The sequence below is a fragment of the Tachypleus tridentatus genome, chromosome 6 (assembly GCF_004210375.1).
Source record: "Tachypleus tridentatus isolate NWPU-2018 chromosome 6, ASM421037v1, whole genome shotgun sequence".
NCBI classification, from domain to species: domain Eukaryota; kingdom Metazoa; phylum Arthropoda; class Merostomata; order Xiphosura; family Limulidae; genus Tachypleus; species Tachypleus tridentatus.
The window spans coordinates 127,634,135-127,659,335 of NC_134830.1; the positions used below are offsets into that span (position 1 = coordinate 127,634,135).

Here is a 25,201-nt window from a genome sequence, read left to right on the forward strand (position 1 = left end):
GTGGGAAGTGCTGCCCTAAACTAATATCAAGGTTTTTTCAGTATAACTTTCATTTTTTTCTTGTTTCTTCTAAACTATCACTAACTGCAGCAAAATCCTCAATGTATAGTGAAATTAAAAGTTCAGAAATATGAAATAAAATGAAGTGTACTATTTTGTTAGAATGACTGCAGAGTGTAAACAGACAATCAGATTACTTATGGGGTTTTTATTCCTTTTTAACACACATCATTATATCTATCCTAACAACCTGAGTTTCAAACCTTCTTACACTTACTTTCTTTTATAGAGGGTGTATTGATGTAGGTGAAGAGTTGAATAATAGCTGTAAGTGTAAGAAGAGGTGTGTCATGGGATTACATTACTAGATCTAATTTATAAAACAATACTACTTTATAATGTATCGAAAACTCCATTTTGTTTGCCATGTCTAAAATTTTATTCTGAATTTTTGGTTTATTGTCCAAAGTTTTTCAAAGAAAAAATAGATATTATGAATTTCTAGAGAAACTTAATGTATTTGCTGTAATAATGTGAAAAACATAGTTGTGTACTTTGTACATCTAAATATATTTAGTATTAGTATGACAATGCATAGGATGTAAAAAATAATGTACATGTAAAATGCTTTGAAAGTGGAAGTCACTGATGGGTTTAACATTTTCATGACAGGTTCAGTATAATATACACAAGTTTGTCAACACATTTCCACACATTAAGTATTTGCTCTATAACTTCAGATACAGCATGTGTATCTTCAATAATTTGGTAGACTTTTAGTAAAGATTACAAGTATGTTGTACACAAAAAATCAGATTTTTATTGAAATATTTTCCTAAATATTTGTTTATGAAAATAGAGTCTATTTCGTTACTAGTCTGAGTGCAAAGTGATTTCATGTTATGATGAAAAAATTATTCTTCGTCCTCAAAATCTTGCATATTATTTGCATAATCTCTAAAACCTAAATACATATCAAATGTGTTTTAGTGGACTAATATTTTGTATTAAACTTATTTTTCTTAAAATATAGAAAAAATAAATCAAGAAGTAAAGCATACAATTATCTCTTCTTGCTATAACCTCTGAACTTGGTTGTTGCTGGACACAGGTTGCTAAGCCTTTGAAAGTTTTGCACGTGGAAGATATCAAACAAAGTTTTTTTAGGTTTCATATACACAGTTGAATAACAGAAAAAATCATAAATAAGTACACTGATACCACAGAATTCCATTATAATTTACTTAGCTTAGTAACTGAAATGTATTTAGATAACAAAAATAAATAAACCTTTGAGCAGACCACAGACACAACCTACTTTCTTGAAATCTTGGTTTGAAAGAACATGATAGCCTTTTCACAGATTAAAATAGCTAAGAAAATCATTATGGGACATTTTAAGCTGTCAGTTGGTTATTCATATGGCATATATTGAAGTGTGTGTATATAAGGGACTGTTTTCAAAAATAGAAAGAGGTGAATGGGGCCACTGTGTTTGATTCAGTACATAAAATAAAAAGATACAAGGTTTTTATTTTATATTCTAGCTTGTATTAGTAATTTGAGTTCCTGATTTGTACAAAACTATAGACTTAGTGTTTTGACTAACAAATATCTAATTTTAAACAGTGCTACAGCCAGCATACCATGACTCATTATCTATATTTCGGTGTTCTTTTAATATTCACTTTTAAATTAAAATATTAAATCATATATAGTATTAAAGTTTGTATTATAATCTACAATTTGATTCTAAACTTATTGACATAAATAGATAAAATAGTAGTTCAATGAAATTTTAAATGCAAGTCAACAAATGCAATGATATGGCCTTTGACTTGTGACCCATTGTTAAAGGGTTAACTAAAGATTTTAAAACATTGATTTTCATTATTTATTAGATTTTAAATAAAACACATATGCTGATCATTGATAGTTAATTTCTACTGTTTTTTGTATTGATATATAAACATAAATAATGTGTAGCTTGTCACATTTGATAAACAACAAAATTAGCATTAAAGAACTGTAATAACAAAATAGAGAAAATTATTATGCTACATATCCTACAATTGAGAAAGTCATTCATTAAAATAATAAGTAGTTACAAAACTATGTGTTTCTACAGGGTTTCAAGAGTCAATTAAAACCAAAATTAAGAGTAACAAATTTTTATTTCTTGGTTTTGAAGTTCATATGTCCTCTGTTTTATAACATACAGAGTGCAAAATACTATAATAAGCATCATTTTAGTATGTTGAATTGGCTGATTGATAGACAACATACTACTTAAGTCATTAAAACAGGTTATTTATTTGAAAAATAAATGCAACTGATAAAATAAAAACATCATTACTTATAATATTTGAGTATGTCACAAATAAAAAAAACTATAAACCTCATGTTATATTTTATTTATACAATAAAATGATTTTCATTGCACAAGAGTTCTCCTAAATATTATTTAGCTGTCACTTAGTATGCAAATGCCAATGCTGTGTATGACAAAAAATAGACATTAACAAAGAACTTACAGAAAACCATCGTCTTTAAAATACAATTTTAGTTTTTCTTTCTCCTCATTTGTCAAAGGTAAAAGAGGTGATCGTGTTGGTCCTCCATAATATCCAAAAATGTCCATAGCTGTCTTCAGTCCAGCAATCCCATATATTTTAGTTACCTAGTACAAATAATTAAATAAAAATGAACATCTAAAAAAAAACTCAATATTTAAGTAAATAAATACTTATCACAGTAAAGACAATGCGTTAACAACATCTAATAATGTAGATATACAGACAAGTACATGAATGGATAAAAATAGGAAAAACTAGCTTGTAAAACTGCATGTAATTATTAATGGACACTAAAATTGTTCAGGTTAGTTAACTTTATGAGACCTGGATGCACTGAATTGACATACTTTTTAAGGAAATAATTTGAAACTTCAAAAGTACTTTCCACAGATCATGTATCTTGTGAAAATAAAACATTATTTTTATATGTAATATGTGTATGAATCCACAGGTCTAAAATTTCAAAAGTTTTCACTGTGATATATATATTTTAAGAAAGAATTAAAAATACTTACTTTTGTTTTAGATTTTTTGTCTTATTACATTATTTAAAAACTTTCACTTGTTTGATTCAAGATAGTGTTTAAAAGTCATTGGCATACAGAAAATTATCTTTCAACATAAAATTATAATTAAGTCAACTTTCTCAAATTAATAATCATCATGTTTCATTCAATATAAGTAATACATTTTAAGGCCATTTTACATTCATTTACATATATAACACATATACACGTTTTACATTTCTTTCCAGTGATTTTCTGTAAAGAAGTTACGTTTGCATGGTTAATCAAATCCTGAAAGAGCCTCTGCAGGTTGCGAGGATTATCAAGTGAAATAATTATTATTACTTAATAATTATTGTATTACTTGGATATGAGAGATCTTGTTCTTACTGAAGTAGTCTCTCTCATTATGTTGTAAAAAATGGTTACTTCAAATTGGTTATAAAAGAGAAAGAAGCCTGTGTTTGCAGCTGTAGTGACTTCCTTGCAGACAGCCCACATCCTACTATGCCATTCACACCTTCTGGCATTGTAATGGAACTTCATTAATATCCAGTGAATGAACAGTTATCATAGTCCTACCACTCTTTACATGCCACAACCTATGTGTTATGGATGTCTCTGCTAAGATATTACCCTCCTGGAAGAGAAAAATGAAGCATCTACTCCTATATGTAGCTCAGAAAAAAAAATGTTATCCTCAACCAACAGTGCAACAGATACAAAAGTGCAAAGAACAGGCACTTTAACTTTAGGAAACTAAAAGAGCTTCCACTCAGGCTTGGCAAGTGACTTTGGGAGGGAATGGGTGCAAAGAGCAATTAGAACTAAAGAGTGTGGTGATCAAATCAGTTCTCTATCTTTTTCTTAGAGATTCCTTTATCTATGTCACTGATGTAAATTTAAAAGAGTAGAGACCTTATCACTGAGTTCTGAAATGTATTAGTCACAAATCAACTCACATTCCTGCAAATCCTTGAAAGTAGGATTACATAATAGAAACATTTGAAACTGATCGACGTGAAAACATGAAGCAAAAGAGGAAAGAAGCCAAATCTTCTTTGCAACATTCTCTTCCTCTGAGCATTATCTGCCAGAGATATTCCAAACAATGTGCATCTTGAATTGGGCTATTCAGTTACATGAGAGCACAATCACCTGAGAAAATGTTTTTGCTCTCAAAAGGATTGCTGACAACTACAAATATATGAATAGTTGGGTCCACATGGGCCAGTGTTCTGGAGCAAACTTCTCCAAGTACATACCTGACACAAACACATAATAATAATTGCTTAATGATAGATAATGGACAGATATTTCCAAGCACATATAATTTGCTGAGTTTGTGTTAAGTTTTTCATCAAATCAAGGAAATAAACAATAATGACGCATGTTGCCAGCAGAAAAATTTAATTTCAAAGCAATAACAGAAACAAAAATTTTAAGTATGACTCAAGCCTTTATTGTTATCAATTAGTAAACATTTATGTTTTAAAAAATTATTATTACCTGATTGTCCCATTTCTTTCATAAATATAAAAAATACCCCGAATGGCTCACGTGTTCAGTACATTAATTAGATCTGATACCCAAATACTGACAACCCAAGCTGGATGACAAGACCAAACCCAAGAGTGCTTTAAACTTTCAGCAAGAATGGCTTGTGAAAGTTTTGCATCACATTGTTTGATCTTTATAACAAGTCCACCACTTTCAAGAGGCTGATAGAGGTCACACTGGTTGTTAATGAAAGGGCTGCTATGGGTTAAATGCCTCATCTCAGCTAATGATATTCCAACAGATAAGAATAAAAAAAAACTTAAATCTGAAACCAGGAAAATGTGCATGGAAGTGAAATTTCTTTGCAATATTATAGGTAGGAAATGAATCTCCAACTAAATTAAAAGTGGTGCAAGACTGGCCTCATTCTGTGACCAAAGTTTACAGTTTTCTTAGATTTGCACAAAGAGTTTGTAGCTAACATTACCAAAATTGCTTCATCATCATTGACCCTTATTTAAACAAGCATTTCAGTCACTGAAATTGTTAGCATATCTGCAACATAAATATGAGTTCTTACCAGACAATTACACCAGTGATAGTGGAATTAATCAGGTTATCACAGTTCATGGAATAAAATGTGTAACTGCATATGCTAACTATATGTTCAAATTCTTGATTGTAAATATTATATGAAAAAAAAGAACTGTTTGCAGTTGTACTCTTTGTAAAACACACATTAGTTAAAAAGCTTACTGTTTGAATGAGTGAACCATATTTTACTGAAGTAGTTGGTGAGCTCTGACAATATGATAACATGCTGGTTTGAACACATTAGCTGGCCTAAATAAGGTGAACTCAAGAAAGGAATTTTTAACTATCCTCTAGAGAGAATAGCTCTAGATGTTGCTGGTTCAATCCTAAAGATGGAATAAGATGTACTGGAGTCATCAACTATTTCATTAAATGGGTTGAGACCTATCCATTGATCAATTCAATCTGCACATTCCATGGCTGATGCACTGGTAGAGACAAAGTGCCTCATTTGAAATACGTAAAGAAATGATAGAGCTAAGGATGCATCAGGTGAGGAAGTACCACATATCGACGTGTGTTACAGCTCTGACAGTCTATACAGCCCAATTAACATGACTAGGATTAAACCTAATCCCAGGCTGTAAGTTCAGAGACTAAAAATAAATGACAATCTTTGCTTTTAAAGCTAACGAGTGATGTTCATAATACAATATATAGACTACAATGCAGGGATTGGGTGTATACAAGAGATCACAAACCTAATACAAATACTTGATATTTTTATGAATACATAGGAATGCATACTTAATTACATTCATGAATACTTTTTCATGTAATATGCAATAATGTAAAAACAGCAGATGACAAGATTTCAATACTTTTATTTATGAAACACTTTTTAGAAATTGAACCAAACAAAATTTGGGCAAATAATAAAATAACATTTCAATACTTTTATTTTTCAAAATGCAGCAACAAAGTTTTTGAACATAAAATATATTTTTCAAGGAAACTTGTAGATGTTATAACTATCCACTCTTCTTTATGAACATCAATTTCTCAAATGTCTTATCAGTGAAGTGACAGCAGTCAGGTCTAAGGGTTTTGCTTCTGGTGCTAAGCAAATGATGAATGAGAGAAGAGAAAGCTGAAACGCTCAGTATTTTGCTAGTAGAGATAGAGTTGGAATTTTCTTTTTCATGGATTTTCCAACAATCTAGAGAGTTGCTTTCTTCATAAATGCAAGGACCATTATAATAAGTGTTTATCTCTATCTTTTGGATACACAAGACTGTTTAGTTTAAGAATTATTATTTAATGTTTATATATTCAATTTACTTTTCATAACAAGAGAGTTAAAAATAATTGTTATAAAGGTGATAGCTATGACAAGTTTTGTTATGTAACTCAGTAAGAATCATGTGTGGGTGTTTCAAAGTATGTATATATATATATTAGTTTGTTATAACCTAAAAACACATTGAAACAAAAATAAATAAAAAATAATAAACAAAAAATGCTGTACTAATTAAAAAGATCCTAGGGTACAAACTATAATGTGGGATATACAATGTATATTTTGGGGTTTTGGAAGTGACTGCAGAAGTAGGACCCATAGCCTAAACCTCCATTTGCCAGTCTTACATAAATAAAATAAAGTAGCAATAGATATAGAAATTAGAAGAGTGAGATGTGGGTGCCCAAGCCCACAATGTCCCACATCTATATCACCCTTCACTGCCTGCAAACAGTTGTGGGTAGGTGACTGCTCTCTAAAATAAAGAAGAAAAAATTAATTGAAGAATAAGAATAAGGAGGTAAGTACATTAAAAACTTACCTCTTGAAGTTATTATTTCAGCCCCCATTATGGTAGAAAGGCAGTAATTGGTAGTCCAGTAAACAAATTATACTAGTATGAAGAGTGCCATTCAGTTATCTAAATAAGCTAGAATAGGACCCAACCACCACCCATTTATTAAGTCTACTGTTACTATCATGCTCTGAACAAGCCTTTATATGAGGCAAGGTGTGCATACAAAAAATAAAGGAGGGCCAAGTTTTGAAATGACTTTATTCATAACTAAAAACAGTCATTAGAAATTTTTAGTAAACTTTCACTAATTCTTATTTCTTTATATTTATTTAAGACCTTCTTATATTTGTTACATGATAGTTTAATGATTTTATTTAAAGTTTCTTTATTAAATCCATTAACTATTAATCTTTGTATCAGCATTTCAACATTACTGATAAAATATTGTAATTTTTTACAAATTTTACAGTATTGATAATTGCAAAGTTATAATGCTTATAACAGAAAGGTATGGTACATTACTATTAAAAGAGGGTAAACCATAAATTGGAAAGGCAAATTTTTTTCTTTTATCAAAAATATTTATATTGGTATCCTTAAAAATTATTTTAATTTCTAAATCTTAATAATGTATTTCTGTATTAGATATTGAAATATATATTATAGCATTGATAATATTATTTATTTCAGGATTATTTATACTAATTCAATCATCTATATATCTGTAAGTTAAAATATCTAGATTTGTGCAGTTTTCAATAAATCTATCTTCATAATAGTAAAGATATAAATTTGCTATACAAGTAGCATAAATAACTCCCATTGGAACTCCTATTACTTGTTTAACAACCTGGTTATTGAAAAATATATAATTATTGTGAATACAGAAACGTAATATATCTTTTATGTTTTTGGTTCTAAATTTTCTTTACAGAACTGTTTTATTAGGTTGTTCAGAAATAAATGTTGGAAATCTCATGATGACATTTAGAAGCTGAATACTGAGTAACTTATTGTTGGTTGGTTTAATCCAACAATTGTCGTTTTCAAGGTGTCTTAATTGTCTGCTGTTTCATCTCTACTCAAGAGTAAGTTTTGCAGGCCCCAATGCAGTATGGACAAGGACTTTTATCTGATTTTCCTCTATGACTTCAAACTTGGATGTAAAGCCACATAAACTACAGAGAACAAACAGGTAATCGGCTGTGGATCTGTTACTGAACTTATAGGTTTCAACATGGAAATAAAATCTTGAAGACCACGAAGGTCATGGAAGGAGGCCATCCTTAGATGAAAACACAGTTGAGACAGACCCTCACATAACAGTACATGAGATTGCAGAAAAGCTAAACACAAGTAAATCAAGCATTACCAGCTGAGTGTGATTGGAAAGACGAAAAAGTTGGATAATTGGGTTCCACATGAGCTGACTGAAGATCAACAAAAATCTGCATTATGAGACCTTCAAGGATGATGCTTCTAAAATTGAATAAATTGGGAATCAAGGTTCTGCCTTGCCCACCTTATTCCCCAGACCTTTCCCCTACAGATTTTCATTTTTTAAAGCACTTTGGCAACTTTTTGAGCAATGAGTGCTTTTGAAACCAGGCAGCTGCAGAAGAAGCTTTCAGGGAGTTCATTGACCACAGATACTCTGATTTCTACAGCAGGGGAATAAACAGCATCATTACAAATATGTTGAAGCAAATGGTGCTTACTTTGATTAAAGCATGTTTTACAACACTGGTTTATACTTTTCCAAACTTTGCAGTTCAAAAATGACATTTGTTGCTGGACAACTTAATATTAATGAATTTAAAACAAAGGTTAAATCTTTTAATGGAATTGTGGCATACAGTGTAGTGAAATCAAATGTTTGAATATTATTTATTTGTTTACAGCTTTTTAGATATTTTAAAATAGGTTGATTATTTTCTATTAACCAAAAAGTATGTTTTTTACTATTAACACTTACATTTTTAATTTTATCATGTAAAATATTAAGTAATTTATTTAATAATATGGCCAGTTGTTTGATATGTTTACTTAACTTTATCAGTTTTAATTTTCTCTATATATATATATATAGTTGACTGAGCAAGACCATGTTGAGTGAAGAGAAAGTTCAGTAAAAAAAATTTAAAAACATGAAGTTAGTGAATGTGTAAGTAATTATTTTAAAGTAAGTTTCAATGTCTAAGAGATAAAGAAAATTTGTCTTGTCAAGGGGCATCTAAAATAACTGAACCCATTTGTGTGGATTTTGACAAAAAGGGCCAATTATTTAAAGTTTGAGATATAACAATGATAATCCACAGAGTAACATAAATGAATCTATCATAGAATGTACAGTAGAAAACACAGTAGAGGAAAACTGTTTATCTTGTCGATTGGATTTTAAAGTAAGTGAATCAATATGTGTGTGGATTTTTGAAACTAAAAGATAATATTTAGAGTTTTTAGATACAACTGTGATATCCTATAATGTAAAGAATATTTGTGATTACATTTGACTAGTTTTGAATTTATTATTTTAAAACAAATGAATTGAGTGTTGTCCATTCATTATTCAAATTTATTGCTAACAAATCATAGAAGATTCCCAGCCCTTATACTTAAAATCATGACACTATCCTCTGAAGATGAGGTAGCTGGAGTTTTTTTTAAGGCAGCAAAGAAATTAAAGGACTTGCTTCTTTCCCAAGGCTACCTGGGTACTTTACAGTCCTCTTCTGATTCCATGGTTGTGGGTTTATTTGTTAAGGAGACTGTCTTGACTTCCTGCTGCAGGAACATTCTATTGGATCCCTAGACTACAAGTCAAATTTAAATCTGGGATACAATGCTGCAGCAAAGCAGAAGACACTTTGTCATTCATATTGAGTCAGCCAAGCATTAACAGATTTCTTCAATGTTGAGACAAGATTGAAATTATATCTGGTCTGCATGCTGTTAATCTTGGTCATCAGCCTGTAGGTACATATAGCACTGCATAACTGGAGGTAACAATGTACTATCCCTAAGCTAAAAACTGTTGCCTTTTAAAGAGGTGCCAAAAGATGATAACCAAATCTGCAAGCTTGGTCTGATCCTAAAAAGTAAGTTTTGATGTACCAGTTGATTGTTCAAATTTTTCTGAAGAATCTTCCATAAAGGCTTAATCATCTCAATTTCTTAGTTCCATCATGTTGGTGTAACTGACTGGACTATGGTCACTACCTTAAGTAGATCAGTTACTTGCATAGATAGGTTTTCCAATGTAGAACATAATGGCCAATGCTTTGGAAATTACTTTCAGCAGTGGTCCAGCTTTTTCGTGCCATCTCTGACCTCAAGTTGTAGCATGTGGGAAAAGCAAAGATTATGTTCAAGAAGAAATTTGGATTAAGTGTCTGCTGGTTCAGATTCAATCAAAAGTTCATCTTCTGAGTTATTATCTGAAGATGAACTATCATGATCTCTGATACTAGGTAGTGTTTGTAGTTCACATTCAGGTAAGCAGACAGCCTTGATGATGTTAGATGCATTATCAGACGTCACATATGACATCTTGTTGTTAATGTTAATGAGATTTATGTCATCATATACAGCTGTTGTTATCGGATATGTGATGCCCCTTGAAACACTGACATGTCAATGTAACTATTTTCATTTTCCAGTCAAATATAAAATGATCAGTGATTTCAAGAAAGTTGCATTTTTGTTTGTTACTCCAGATATCCTCAGTAACATTGATGTTAACTGCAACTTGCAGTAGAGAGATGACTTTTTTGTTTGACTTCATCAAACCTGCTCTATATCAACATTGTGAGCACAATGTGCTTCAGACGAGCATGTTAGATTTAATACTTAGTTGATTCAATACAGCACACTGCTATTGTAGGATGCTGCACCAGAGCCATATGTAAAGTTCAGTAGTTCTGCCTCATGATTACACTAGAAATTCAAAAGTACATCTTGGTTGCATAACATAGAATATAGTTTATATTAAAAAAATATATATGTACATATAATAATAAATAAAAATTATAGATATAGTTCAAAACATGAGCAACTTAGTTTAACTATGGAATATAGCTTATAATAAGAAAAAATAAAAACTTCATAATAAATATCTGTTATAATAAAATATAAAAATAATTAAAAACATATAATACTAAACAAATGAATAGCAAAAAATATGTTTAATATCCATGACAAATTTTGTTTACTTATATTATATTGTATAATTTCCATAGGATATAGTTCATATTAACAATAAATAATAAAAATGCTTGCTTTCAGATGTGATAGCACATTAGAAGTGGTTCTTCCTGAAGCAAAAAGAGTCTGCTTACAATATTTACACTTTGCCTTGATGTGACCAGATCTAACAGCAGGAAGTATGAAGCATTCATGTACCATTGAAGACAGTTTAGTAGCTATCTCAAATTCTCTTAAGTGACTTGACTGAATTAATAACCACGTAATACAATAACAAATGGATTCTACTGGTCAAAGGTAAAGGTTGGTACTGTTTAACATGTGTCAGCTAATGTGTAAGATCCAGTTTTACTGAGTTGACCCCATTTCTTTCATATTGGAATGGAGAACTGTTTATCAAGAAGTAGGCAGTAATGTTAGAAATAAACCTGGGACAAAGGGTAAGCATGTATATCACAACAGGAACAACAACAGAAGCCAACATCATTATTAATGTTCTCGTCAAGTAGAGACCAAATAAGGCCTGTGAACCAAAAGGTTCATGAGCACTAAGAATACAAGTTTCATAGGTGATTAGAGTATGAGCACACATACAAATGTTGCTTGACTAAGGTAATCTGTTGATTACTCTGCTTCAAAAAGTTGTTTTTAGAGGGAATTAATAGTTGTAACTGGGATGTTATTACCATTTTTCAAATTACCCACCTAGCCAGCCTTTTGACTAATTGGAATTCATTTGAAATTGTATTTTAAATGTGGACATTTCTTATTTACAGTCAAATTCTTAACCACCTAAGGCAATAATGTCTCATTCTCTGTGCTTAAACTATCAAGTTTCTACAGCTGCACTGAAAACTATATGTTGCAGCAACCATAAGAAACAAAATGTCACCACAATCAGCTACCAATGATAAAAAGTTAGCAAAATAATATATCTCCTGTTACTAGCAGGCTTTCCTAAATGTTGTTGTTGGGCTCTACTTTTGGTCTAGTGTAACATCCAGCCAAATGTTTTTGCTAAAATGTTTCTCTCAAGGATATCCAGCATAGAAGGTGATGACTTTAAGAAACATCTATCCATTATGTAAATTGCATGTACTACTTTAGTGAATATACAATGGATTTCTTGTATTATTTTTATTATTATTACTATCCAACAAGCAAAAAAAAAAGGTTTACTCTTCTTCGTCAGATGAGTTGGGAAGTAGTGAGCACAAATGAAGCCACATAAAACACATGAAACATTACCCTTCTCTATTGATAACATAATGGTATCATTCCACAACTTGGTGTATGTAGATGTCACACATAAAAGACATGATCAATGACTTCAGTCAGACCAAAATGGCAATAAAAGTTGTGCACTTTGAAAACGGAGAAAATCATCGGAATTTTCGCCAAAACGCATGTCCAATAAATTTGTTTGAGAGATCTGCATGTTCTGCAAGTGCAACATGTGCAAAATCCCTATAAAAGTGATGGGTTCTCGGTTTCCATAGCTCAGTGTTAAGCCACCGACACGCAATATAGTTACGCCAAGACTGACTGAAGCACAACGCAACAACGCCATTGGTCGCTTGGAAGCAGGTGAATCTCGATCAGATGTTGCCAAAGCTGTGAATGTCCACCCAAGCACCATCACAAGGCTATGGAATCGTCACCAACAACATGGATCAACTCGTGACTGTCCACGATCTGGCAGACCTCGTGACCACGCCTGCAAAAGATCGCTACATCTGGTTATGTCACCTTCGGATAGGACCACCACTGCGACGCCTACTGCCTCAACCATACCAGGGCTGTGTAGGATTTCCGATCAGACCGTACGCAACCATCGACAAGATTCTTAAGCCCCATGTGCAACCCATTATGGTGAACGTCAACGACGTTTTTCAACATGACAATGCCCATCCTCACACAGCCCGACTCACCACTGTCTTCTTGAGACACCACAACATCAACGTTCTTCCCTGGCCCTCCAGGTCACCATATTTAAACCTCATCAAACATCTTTGGGATGAGTTGGACCGACATCTGTGACGGCAAAAACCTCAACCACAGACTCTACCTCAGCTTGCAGCAGCTTTGCAGGCTGAGTGGACAGCCATTCCACAGGATGTGATTTTTCATATCATCGCTTCCATGGGCAGGAGATGCCAAGCAGTTATTGATGCTCACGGGGGGCATACTTGTTATTGATGTTGAGTGATGTTAAACTTCAACTAGTGAGCATGGACTTCGTCTTTGCAGACTTTGGATGTTCAGCAGTGAATGTGCAAAGTTTCACACATGTCATACAGAACTACCCAGAATAAACTTGTTAACAATTTGTCTCAAATTTTGCCTTTTGCATTTCTTTTTTTGAAGAGTATATATTAATTACTATTATAAAAGGTTTGTTACCATTTTTATTCAATTCTATATCTTGCAAAACAGTTTAAGAAAATGCTGGATTGTAAAACCATACTCCCTATGTCTTTGCTATTGTAACTGTGGTTGGCAATACTGAAGGGTGTTTTCACTATGTATTTGACATATTTCAAGTTCCTTTTGTGTGAAATTATGTGTTTAGCCTGTGTTTAATAATAAAAGTTCTGTTTTACATATTTAATTCTACTGCACCCAATTTTTCATAGTTGTAAGTTTCTATTATTAAACATTTTCTATTTGTGTGTAGTTACATCTATATTATGGTTTTATTTTGGTATTACACGTAAGGTGCCATTATTGGAAGTTTCATTTTAACAAAATTATTAGAATATGTTTCTGAGCTAATGGATTTTTAATTGTGACTTCTATTTGTTGTTGAATGGTATTTGTCACGGTGAAATTAAAGGTATTTATTATAAGTTTTTTAAGAGTTGTAACGTCTGTTTTGTATGTAATTGTTTTCAGGGACAAAAAAAAGTTATGGCATTCCTTAACCAGAGATTATTACTTGCAAAATATTTTTCTATTTTCTATCATTATAACAGTGCAGGTTTCACATAACATGTAGCTTTTTTGTTAGTCTTGAGTAGATAATTCTTGTTCTGCCCATAAAATTATGGCTTTACTGCACATTAAGGAATACTGGATTTAGTCAGTCTAATATATGGTTTCAGTTTCACTATTAGTAGATAGAAGATCCAGTATAAACAATCATCTCCTGCCAGTAAATAAGTACATATACTGTATTTCTGTTTTACATGTGATTTAGTACAGATTGTCCATGTTACACTTAGTGTTCAAACTGTATTTCATTCATTTTAATAACTCAGAGATATAGCATTACTTCATTATCAGTTTCTTGAGAAAATCTCCTGTTATTTGGCAGAGATATCAGATTGCTCTAAAATTAATTCAGTTTTATTGGATTTACCATAATCTCACAGATATTTATAAAAATAAATTACCCATACCTATTTCATGTTTAAGGAAACACTGCAAAAGTAATGTTTAAATATTTTTAATGGAGCCTTGCTTATGCGTTACAATTAAGAATAGGCTCATTAAATTATTATTGTTGAGTTTTGAAACAATGTGGTTTAATCAGCATTCAGAAAATAAATATTAAACAATTTATTAGCTTTAGGTTTTTTTTTAAATAAACTGTACCAAGAACACTATTTTGTAAGTTTAATACCTTATACAAATATCAATATACAAGTTCATTTATATAAATAAAGAAAATGAAAAGTATTTCCTTATGGTGGACACAGTGCTTATAGTCAGACCCTGTGCAGCTTTGTACTTAAAGTTAAGCAAAGCTAGGGATTAATTTGTAACAGAATGATAGGATGTATTTCAAAGTGAAATATTAACTTAAGGTTTATATTTTTCTCTGATAGGATGCTAAGTCTTTTAAATAATTGCATAACATGAGTATAAATCAATTAAAATGGAAAAATATTTTCATATTTAAATCAATTCTGTTATATAGTAGCACATTACCAGGAACATGATCACAAGAAAGACCATGTAGGTTATCACAGCAAACAGTTTATTACCTGACACACTAACATTCTTGTAGGTTATCACAGTAAACAGTTTATCACCTGGCACACTACTATTATTATAGGTTATCACAGCAAACAGTTTACTACTTGGCACATTACTATTCTTGTATTAATGTAAATTGTTTGAAAATATGAGTTATAAAATTTTCTTTCTGTTTTACTTAACAAAGAATATTTCTAAGGTACTTTTTTTTTAAATTAAATATTTTATGGTTACAATTAATGTAAAAATATTTGAATTTTTATACTTACAGCATAATTTGGGGCTATTAACCGATGTTGAAGTTTCTTTGCTTTTGTCATGTTTCCATTATGGAACAGTTCAAATAGTTCACATGTTGGACCACCAAGAACATCTGCTAAGGCTAGAACTCCTCCAACACATCCTTAAAAGATAATTTAGAAAAAATATACCTTCTTAATCATACACTTCTGTGCATACTTCCAAAATGTTATCTCTTCTTTAAGTAATCTTTATGGAAAAAGACAAATATTTATAATATCGCACTTACTCTCAATGTTTAGGCAAGAGTATGTTAATTAAATTAAATAGTGTGAAAAATTAATTTTGTCATACCACATATATATATATATATATATACACACACATATATGTATGTGTATTTCTCTATATATTTATAAGTGCATACATCAAAAATAATAATTCTGAAGAGATCTACATGCTTCAATGAAACGCATAATATGATAAAAAATTACAAGTTTTTAACTGATATTTATGTGAGCATCAATCTTAAGTTATACAAATGAAAACACTCTTGATATACTTTGTATGTTTGAAGTCACTACAAAATAGATGTTTTGTTTTAAAAAATGAATTATATGATAAAAAAGTGAGGTTTCAACAAAGTTAAAGTTAACTTCTTGTGTGACCAATCTTTATCCACGTGTAAAACAAAAAGTGTGTTGGATGACTGTTCAGAAGAATCCATAACAAGTTTATACAGAAGATGTGTAGATGATACATTATTTGATTTTAAAGAACAATTCCAAGTAAAGCAGTTTCATTATTACCTGAATAAACAACATATGAAGAACAAAATAACTAATACAGTGGAGCACCGTTAAGCCGCGGTATTTGGGGGGTCAACCTGCTTAATCGCGGCTTAAACCTTTGTGACTGAAAAGCCAAAGTCACCAACAGCTCCACCGAGGAGCCTCATCCAGGCCATTGCGTGATCATTATATCGGATTATCGAATTAAAAATAATACTTTAATTATTGATCACTTTTTTCACGGATTTACCGCGGATGAACTTTAATGTATGGAGAGGTGTGATTCGGTAACAATGGCGGCCTCCATAAAGCTGACATAGAGAGCGGATAAGGTAGATTAACGATCAATTTCTATTGTAATACATTTTATTTATTTCCCAAATTAAAGCAAATCCTTTTTAAGTATCCCCTTGAAGTTATAAATCCAGGATTAAATTCGTAAGCTGCGTTTGTACACGTTCTTAAATTAGGGGTGAGCCGCGATAATCCTCACTCACAAGACTTGCCACAGCGGCTTAAGTGATTTCGTGGTTTACTCGTCTGTGGCTTAATGGCGCTCCACTGTAGTTACTTTTCTTGGATACAAAACTAATTGACTCTGGCGGTTTTTTTTTCTCACAAGAAAACCTTTTCTGGGTTATTCTTACATTTTAAGATCTTTATTTCAGTATAGTTCACAAGAGAGTTGTTCTCTATCCTCTATGGATGAAAACATTGACTCTCTTATCAGTTGTTTTTTTTACACAAAAAATTAATTTTCATTCCATTTCATTAAAAGCATGTTTAATAACTTTTTAAGGAAGTCAACAAACCAATCCATCTAGTGTCAAAATTTTAGTCTGACAAACAATCATTTTCATTCTTCTGAGACTCCAGAAGAAAATGTGACATTTTGGCCAGTGGATGACAATGAGTAGCTGGCTAATTTTCCTATCCTCCAAAGGAAGACTGAAACTGTGGCTGAGCTACCTGCAAAATTTAATATGTTAATGATAACAAACCTATAAACTGCATGGCCAATAATCTCCACACCAGACCCCCACTGACACCAATAAGTTTAAAGTTAATGGAGGTTTTGGGGCAGTGAGAAAATCATCAAGTGCCTGGTTTAACTCTTTTGTGAAGGGCTTGGTGTAATGTACATGAGTTAAGTATTTATACTATAATTTTTATGCAGTATGTGTAACTTTACAAAATTTGGTATACTTTTAGTAAAGATTGCAAATCAAATAATTTAATAATGTGTTTTTATTTAAAATTTATTTGTGTAAATATCAAATCTGTTTCATTACTAGTCCAAGTGAAATATGATTTTCTGTTATGATTAAAAAATACATTTTAAACATTTGTTTTCACTAAGACATATTTTATGTTATTTTCTCTATTCTATGTGGGGTCTGTCTATTTGACCAACCTTGTAATCACCATAAAAAATAGGAAATAAATATAAATTAGGTTTTTTTATTCTAGAATGACTACAAATTATAACATGTAAACACAAATGTTTATAGTTTAAATTTCATACCATTACACATTTATATGTATATTTATTATTTTTATTATATTGAACTTAGAGTCATACCTGGCTAACATTACAGAAGTTGCATTGATTCGGGGCATGTGCAATATGTTACCATATTCAAAAATATAAAACTGGCCTTTACAAAATGACCTATCTTGACTGAGTTTTAGTGGACTAGTATTTGGTCACATTTCACTTATAATACATTATAAATGTATATATATTATTACTACTTACAAATAAGTTCTTAAAATTATTTTTCTTAAAACAAAGAACAGTAAATAAAAAAGTGTGGCAAACAACTTTCTTTTCTAGTTACAAACTGTGAATTTGTTTGTTTCTTGCCATAGGTTGCTCAGCCTATCTAATTTTGCACAAGGATGTGAAATGACAATTTTTTTTTAGGTTTGAAATAACCAAAAACCATAAATTACCACTTCAATACCATAGTATTCCACTATAATTTATCAAATGTAGTAACAAGATTACTTTGTCTGGAAAAAGTTTGAGCTGATTAATAGCTTAACTTACCAGCTTGAAATTTTGGATCAAAAGAATGAATTGACATCATAATATTTCAAAATGGCTGAAAAAGCCACTAGAGGGACTTTCTGGATTTTTGACCGGTTATTCACATGACAAAGACAGAAGTGTGCATGAGGAAGTGTTTCCAAAAATGAAAAGAAGTGGACAGAACCAGTGTGCTTGTGTTTTTTGGAATATGAGCAATTTTTCAGCATATAGAAAAGAGAGGAAGCTCTTATTTTATTTTCTACCTTTTCAATTTCAGTAATCTGAGTCTGTAAGTTGTACAAAACTATAGACTTTGTATTTGGACATCACAAATATATAATTTGAATCAATGTTCCATTCAGCATACCACATGCCACACAAAAATCAGTATTTGTGTTCTTTTCATATCTTCTTTTAAATTAAGAAATTAATTAACATATAACACTAAAATCTGAATTATAATTTATACTAAATGTACTGTCATAAAACAGTAATTCAATATTACACTTCAAAACTGTAACTCTTGGTTGATTTTGTCAGTGATATTATTCATAGTGAGATGGAAACGTATTTGGTTCAGTGTTATTGTTCAAAGGAGCTCAGAGACTGCAACTGCGGGCAATTTTGGACATTCTGGAGAATTTTGATTAATTTTTCCTCTCCTTTGATCTATTCTGTTAGTTTCTCAGTCCCCTGTGAGATTCCAGGTATTATTGTATGCCTTTTGAATCTGTGGGGGCTTGACTCTGAGAATTTCTGGATGTGGAGTAACTTTACCCTCTGATCCATAGGTACTACTGGTTCTTAAGTCTGGATTAGTCGTGCAATTCACATCTTCAACACCATTATCCACCTAACCTACCTGTAGAGTTTCAGTCTTCCTCAGATCCTCTGATTTTGGAACTTAGATTTATGGCTCTCACAGTTTGGTTGGTCTTGTAGTAGAGGGAAATTGTGTCATGCTAGTTCTTTTAGGGCTTTATTCCCATCGAGTGTTGGATCAAAGAAACCGTAGATGGGTGTCCAGTCATAAATTTTTCTGGTCTATATCAATGATTAGATTCTTTAAGGTTCACAAATGACTCATTTCTGAATCTGAGTTTTTTTTGTTCCTTTTTTACTAGGATTGTGGATATCTAAGTTCAATTTAATTGCTCCTATCAGCATATTGCTGCTTTCAGTGTTTTTTTGTACATAAGGGTTAGGTATGGTAGTTCAGGGTTCTTACCTTTCAACTAACTTCAGCACCATGTGAGTTCTACCAGTTCATATAAGCTATTTCTTGTCTATCTAACTCCACTACCTTGTGCACATACCATTCAATGGATGACTGGTTACTGGTGGCACTATCTTGTCCAATGTCCAAATATCACACATGGATTCTACTTTCAGAACAATCAATATAGGCTTCATTTTCAGAGCTGAAACACCTATTCTTTCTTCAAATAAATGAGTTATCAGTCTGGGTATTTTTTCATTACATATCTCAGTATGGTTCAGCTGACTCTTATCCAGCTTCAGCTATAGCACAGATTTTTCTTTATTTTTTGTGCGTATTATTCAAATCCCTGATGTCTTTGAAAGGAATAACCAAAAGTCCTTTCAATGTGCTTTATGCAACCAAGGGATCATAAATATCAATTCATTAGATTTTTCACTTTCTTTATTCTGAATTTTTCTTTGATTTTGAGGGGTGGTTAAGTCAGAATAATGTTAATATAAGAGTTCCTATGCTACCTTTTAATCCAGTGATCATATCTTTATGTGTCCCTCACTAAAATGATGGAGTGAATACCTCAAAAGTCAGGAATTCTATGAACTATTATGATCTGTGCATGAGAAACAAGGCCTACACCATGTTTTGATCCTTCTTGCTCTTCAAATGGCAATACCTTGTGACCTGGACTTATTAAGGGGAACATCTTAAGACTTCACTCCAACAATTTCACATTGGTGTCTTGCTTTCCCAACAAAGGGCACTTGGTTCAGGACTTCTTGTTTTCAAACCATGGATCTCCTTTATCAGAACCACTTCTATCATATCACCCAATTAGTTTGTTATGTTCCACAGGTGATGACTATAGTAACAGATCAGTTATCTTGAACTAACCAGATTTTTCTCAACAGAATAAATGTTAGATTGCAAGATTTTCTGTTGGAATGGCTCTCCTTTCAAAGCACTAATGAGTAATGGGTTGACCCTTCACTGGAACACCCAATTTGATCTTTGGTACCTCACCTTGGAGCTTTGGCAGTGTATGCATTCCATCATGACAGGGCAGAGATTACCACTCAAGGAATTTTATCCAGTTTATATGTTATTCAAGGTGTTCACTATGATTTGCTCCAACTGTTTGGTCCTGTTACCCTTTCGTGATTGGCCACAAGCCAAAGGCCATGTCATTATATTTGTTGACTTGCATTCAAAATTTTACTGAACTATTATTTTATGAATTTATGTTCATAACTTGGGAATCAAATTATAGATAATAATTCAAACTTTAATATTATATATGAGTTAATTTCTTAATTTAAAAATAAATATTAAAAAACATATCTAAATACAGATTTTAGTGAGTCGTGTGGTATGTTGAATGCAGCACTGGTTAAAATCACAAATTTGTGATATCAAAATACTAAATCTATACATTTGTACAAACTAAAAATTCAAATCACTAATATTCACAAGCAAGAATATAAAATAAGAACCTTGTAACTTTTTATTTTGCTGAGATATGGCATATGTAATGAATCAAATACAGTGGCCCATTCAACTCTTATCATTTTTTTGAAACAGTCCCTTATATACACTTACTACAATATACAACACGTAAATAACCAATTAACAGGTTAGAATGTCCATTAGTGGATTTCTCAGCCATTTTAATCTGTGAAAAGGTTATCACATTCTTTCAAACCAAGATTTCAAGATGGTACATTGTGTCTTTAGTCTGCTTGAAGTTTCATATTTTTTTAAATCTAAATACATCTTAGTTACTACTAAGCTTAACAAATTTAAGTGGAATTCTATGGTATCAATTTAGTTATTCATGATTTTTTAGTAATTCAATTCTATGTATAAAAGCTTTAAAAAATTTTGTTTGGTATCCTCCACATGCAAAATTTTAAAGGCTAAGCAATGTATGTCCCTCAGCATCCAAGTTCAAAGTTTGCTTTACTTCTTGATTTATTGTTCTATATTTTAAGAAAAATAAGTTGAATAACTTATTTCTAATTAGTAATAATCTATACACATATATATAATGTATAATAATTGAAATTTAACTGTATAAGACTAATTGTCAGTTTTATATATTGGATATGTAACATGAGTGGACATGTACAACATCAATGTATGTTATGTAATATTAGTTAGGCAGGACTGGAAGGTCAATATAATAAAAAATACATATATATAAATATATAGTGTTTTGAGACTTAAGTTACTTAGATCAAGCATTTGTATTTTTGTGTTATAACATGTAGTCATTCTAGCACAAAAAAGTTTATATTTATTTTCTAATCTTTTTATAATTGTTACGAGGTTGGTCAAGTGACACACTCCACATAGTTAGAGTACAGAAGAAAATATAAAATACAAAATATTACTGAAAACACATGTTTGCAATGTATTTAGGAGGTTTTAAGAGATTATACAAATAATATTTGAGATTTTTGGTAGAAAGAATAGTTTTCTTAATCATAACATGAAATTACTTTGTGCTCAAACTATTTTCTAAAACAAATTCTCAGTAAAAATATTTCATTAAAAATCTGATGTTTTGTGTACAAAAAAAACTTGTAACCTTTACTAAAGGTCTACCAAATTTTGTGAAGACATATTCTGTATCAAAAGTTATAGTTCAAATATTTAATGCATACATTATACTGAGCCTGTTACAAAAGTGTTGATAGCACTGTATTGGTAACTACATTTCAATTTCTGCTTTTTTAGTACCTTAGGGCATGTCTACCTCTACCACCTTTCTTTGGCCATCTCTGAGAAGGCAACCATGATCTTAAATCATAACCAGGTATCCAAAATCTCATGCTTCAGGCATGGAGGTTATGCAGTTCTTCATGCAGCAATGAGGTTTAATTTTCAGGATTTCCATATATCTATCTGTCTCAGGCTTTGCTTAGTCCCACACTCAACATTTTTTAATAGAAATGGTATACATTTTGGCAATGATGTAATTAACTTCTAAATTCAGTTTTCCCATTTATTTGAAATCTTAACATGTAGTGTTGTAACATGTTAAATTGGAGACTCATCTGAGATAAATTATAATACATAAAAAAATGAATACATTTGATGATAAAGACAGCTGAAAACTGTTAAAAATCACTAAAATCATAACCTGCTACATTAAAAACATTATTTAGCTAATCTAATGCCAAAAATGCAACTTCCAATACACAGGTCAAACTTATACAACTATACAAGAATGTGTTTAATAATCACAAATCAACAAACAAAGAACTTCCAGTCTCAAAACACTTTAACATGCCTAGACACCTTCTTGAAGACATCAAATTGATGGGTATAGAGACAAATTTTACATCTAACAGAAACATGGAAATTAAAAAAGCTTACTGATTCGTACTGTTAAATACTGTAATGCCAAATGGCATAAGTTTTGATCTTAAGATTGTTGATTTTTGTATATCTCTAAAAAGATTTTTTATGACTAAATTCATAATTAAACTTATTCTATATTAATGGTATTACACAAGTTTTAATTTTTCTATGATACTGCAATGAATTATGATTTTCTCTATTTCCCACCATTCTTTGCTGCTATTTTATTTTAATCTTATTTTTATTTTATCTTTATAAAGACTGGTTAGCATTTCTTATAAACATTATCACACTTAATTCTTTTATGTACTGTACTTGTATCTTTGGCACAAACTAAACCTGGTACCAACAACTCTAGGTTATGATTGGCTAGATCTCAAGGCTCACTGATTTTGAACATCCGATTTACACTACGTCAACATCAGTGCATATATATTTCATCACATTCATTAACAACCCATTATTCTTCTGAAGAAAAATAGTAAACTATTCAAAAGCACCTGAGTTCTGGTTCTCTTTTAAGACATGAAATCTTCCTTGAGTCATATATAATCAGATTAGTCACATTTCTGTGCTCTTAGCAACCCAGTTGAACTGCCTGCTGGAGAACATTGTGTGAACTGGTATGTGGACCTCACCCAGTACTTTTATCTCATATTATTTCCATTTTCTGGCAGTATCTTCATCTGATGGTATTCCACTACCTCCCTGTAGATATCTTAACTACTTCCACTAGATTATCAGAGGGATGAGCATTTTCATGGCTACACTTGTCTCTTCTTTACCTTTCAGGGTCCCACTTTCTAGCAAGTGTTGTCTAGGCTGGCATGTTTTTATTAAATCAATTTTGCACTAGCAACCACTAACTGGTGATACTTTATACAGGTTGCAACAGGCTCTGTAGAAGTGAGGTGTTTCATAAGACCACCTAGGAGATGATCATGTGGTTTATGGCATTGTGCTGGACCACCACTCATTAACTATCATGAGTAAAGCACAAAAGGATCTTGTCCATCCCTGACATTCATTAGACTGAATAAATTAGGATTAGTTTGCTGTTTCTAGAGCACTTTTCCTCAGGCCTCCACAGTGTACATTACCCCCAGATTCTACTACTGGAGCTAGTGGATTCTTACCACATCCAATTTCCAGTCACTGGGGTGACATACAAAGGTTTTCCCTGCATTGTTAGACTGAATTCCTCCACTCTTGGAGAAGAGGACAATGTGAGGGGCCTTTTAACTCAGGAACTGCATGTTTTTCCCAGATGTTGGTAGCAGTGCCACCAGCCTATGAGAGAGCCTACTTGTAATAACAGTTCAGATTTGATGCTCTGCTATCTGCTATCCTTCTGTTTGATCACTGTATTTGATCAATATATATATTTGGTACATTGTTCATGAAACAGGTTCCACTATCTCCACATAATTCCTTTGCTAAGCACAGTTGTTCTAAGTCCTCCTCACAATTCCAGGACACATGGAATTTCCTTTTTCCACATTGCTAGGGAGTGAGAATGAGTGTTCATAATTCCAGGCCTGATGAGTTATGTTTCTTCAGGTTTCATAAGGCATACAGAATCCTGTCATTCAGAATCTGAGATGTTGTCTTTAAGACTTATACAGTTGGAGGAGATGTTTGTCAACTTTTATGTTGCCTACATTATTGTCCTAATTATGATGGCTCAGAATGCATCACCACATGGTTACAGGTTGGGATCCACTAATAAATTATAGTCCAATTTCTTGAGACACCAATGTGGGATATAAGGACCATGGCCTTTTAATTCCAACACTGGTTGGGCTGGCCTATAGTGATGATCACTTAGATACAGTTTTACCTACAATACAGGAATAAAATTCAAAGTGAAAAACATATCTATTATGGATGTAGCTCCCCCACTAGAATGCCAATCTTCAACTGGCACACCCATGATCAGTACAGACACTTTCCATATGGATAATGCCCCCACCAGCCCTTCGACTTTATCAACATGGGATTTAAATTTGAAGTTGGTGTAGAGATATGTATGTTTTGAAAATTAACACTTTCTTAAATCAAAAATGCATTTCCAGTGATACCTACCTCCTCTCACACACCCCTGCTTTTCCTCCACACTAAGAGCCAGTGTTAGAGACTGCAGATTGAGAGAGTGATAACATTATGTGAATGAGATACTTTTATACAGTACTAAGACAGAAGGCACATTGGTATAGGTAGAGAGTTTCAGGAGACAAATACCACCAAGAGCATTTAGGAGGGACATTAGAGATCGAAGCAAGTGAGAAAAAAATCAGATCATGCTTAGACGAACAAAGAAAGAAACTCTAGCAGTGAAGTAATAGCTATAAGAGTGAGAAAGGTAAGTATGATTAAAATAAACATTTTCAATTGAGGGAAGTGTTAATATTTCTTACTTCTTTAGTAAGTAAGGTG

At 31.8% G+C, this 25,201-nt stretch overlaps 1 protein-coding gene across 1 annotated transcript in view; it reads right to left on the reverse strand.

The window, feature by feature from the left end:
- Window positions 1-2,155: 2,155 nt before the first annotated feature.
- Window positions 2,156-25,201, reverse strand: part of LOC143253619 (4-hydroxy-2-oxoglutarate aldolase, mitochondrial-like) — a 79,623-nt gene continuing 56,577 nt past the window's right edge. The window contains exons 6-7 of the mRNA XM_076507755.1: window positions 15,387-15,520; window positions 2,156-2,680 (exon numbers count right to left, since the gene is read on the reverse strand). Of these exons, the coding sequence (XP_076363870.1) occupies window positions 2,531-2,680; window positions 15,387-15,520 (284 nt within the window). The 3' untranslated portion in view covers window positions 2,156-2,530. The remainder of the gene's footprint in view (window positions 2,681-15,386; window positions 15,521-25,201) is intronic.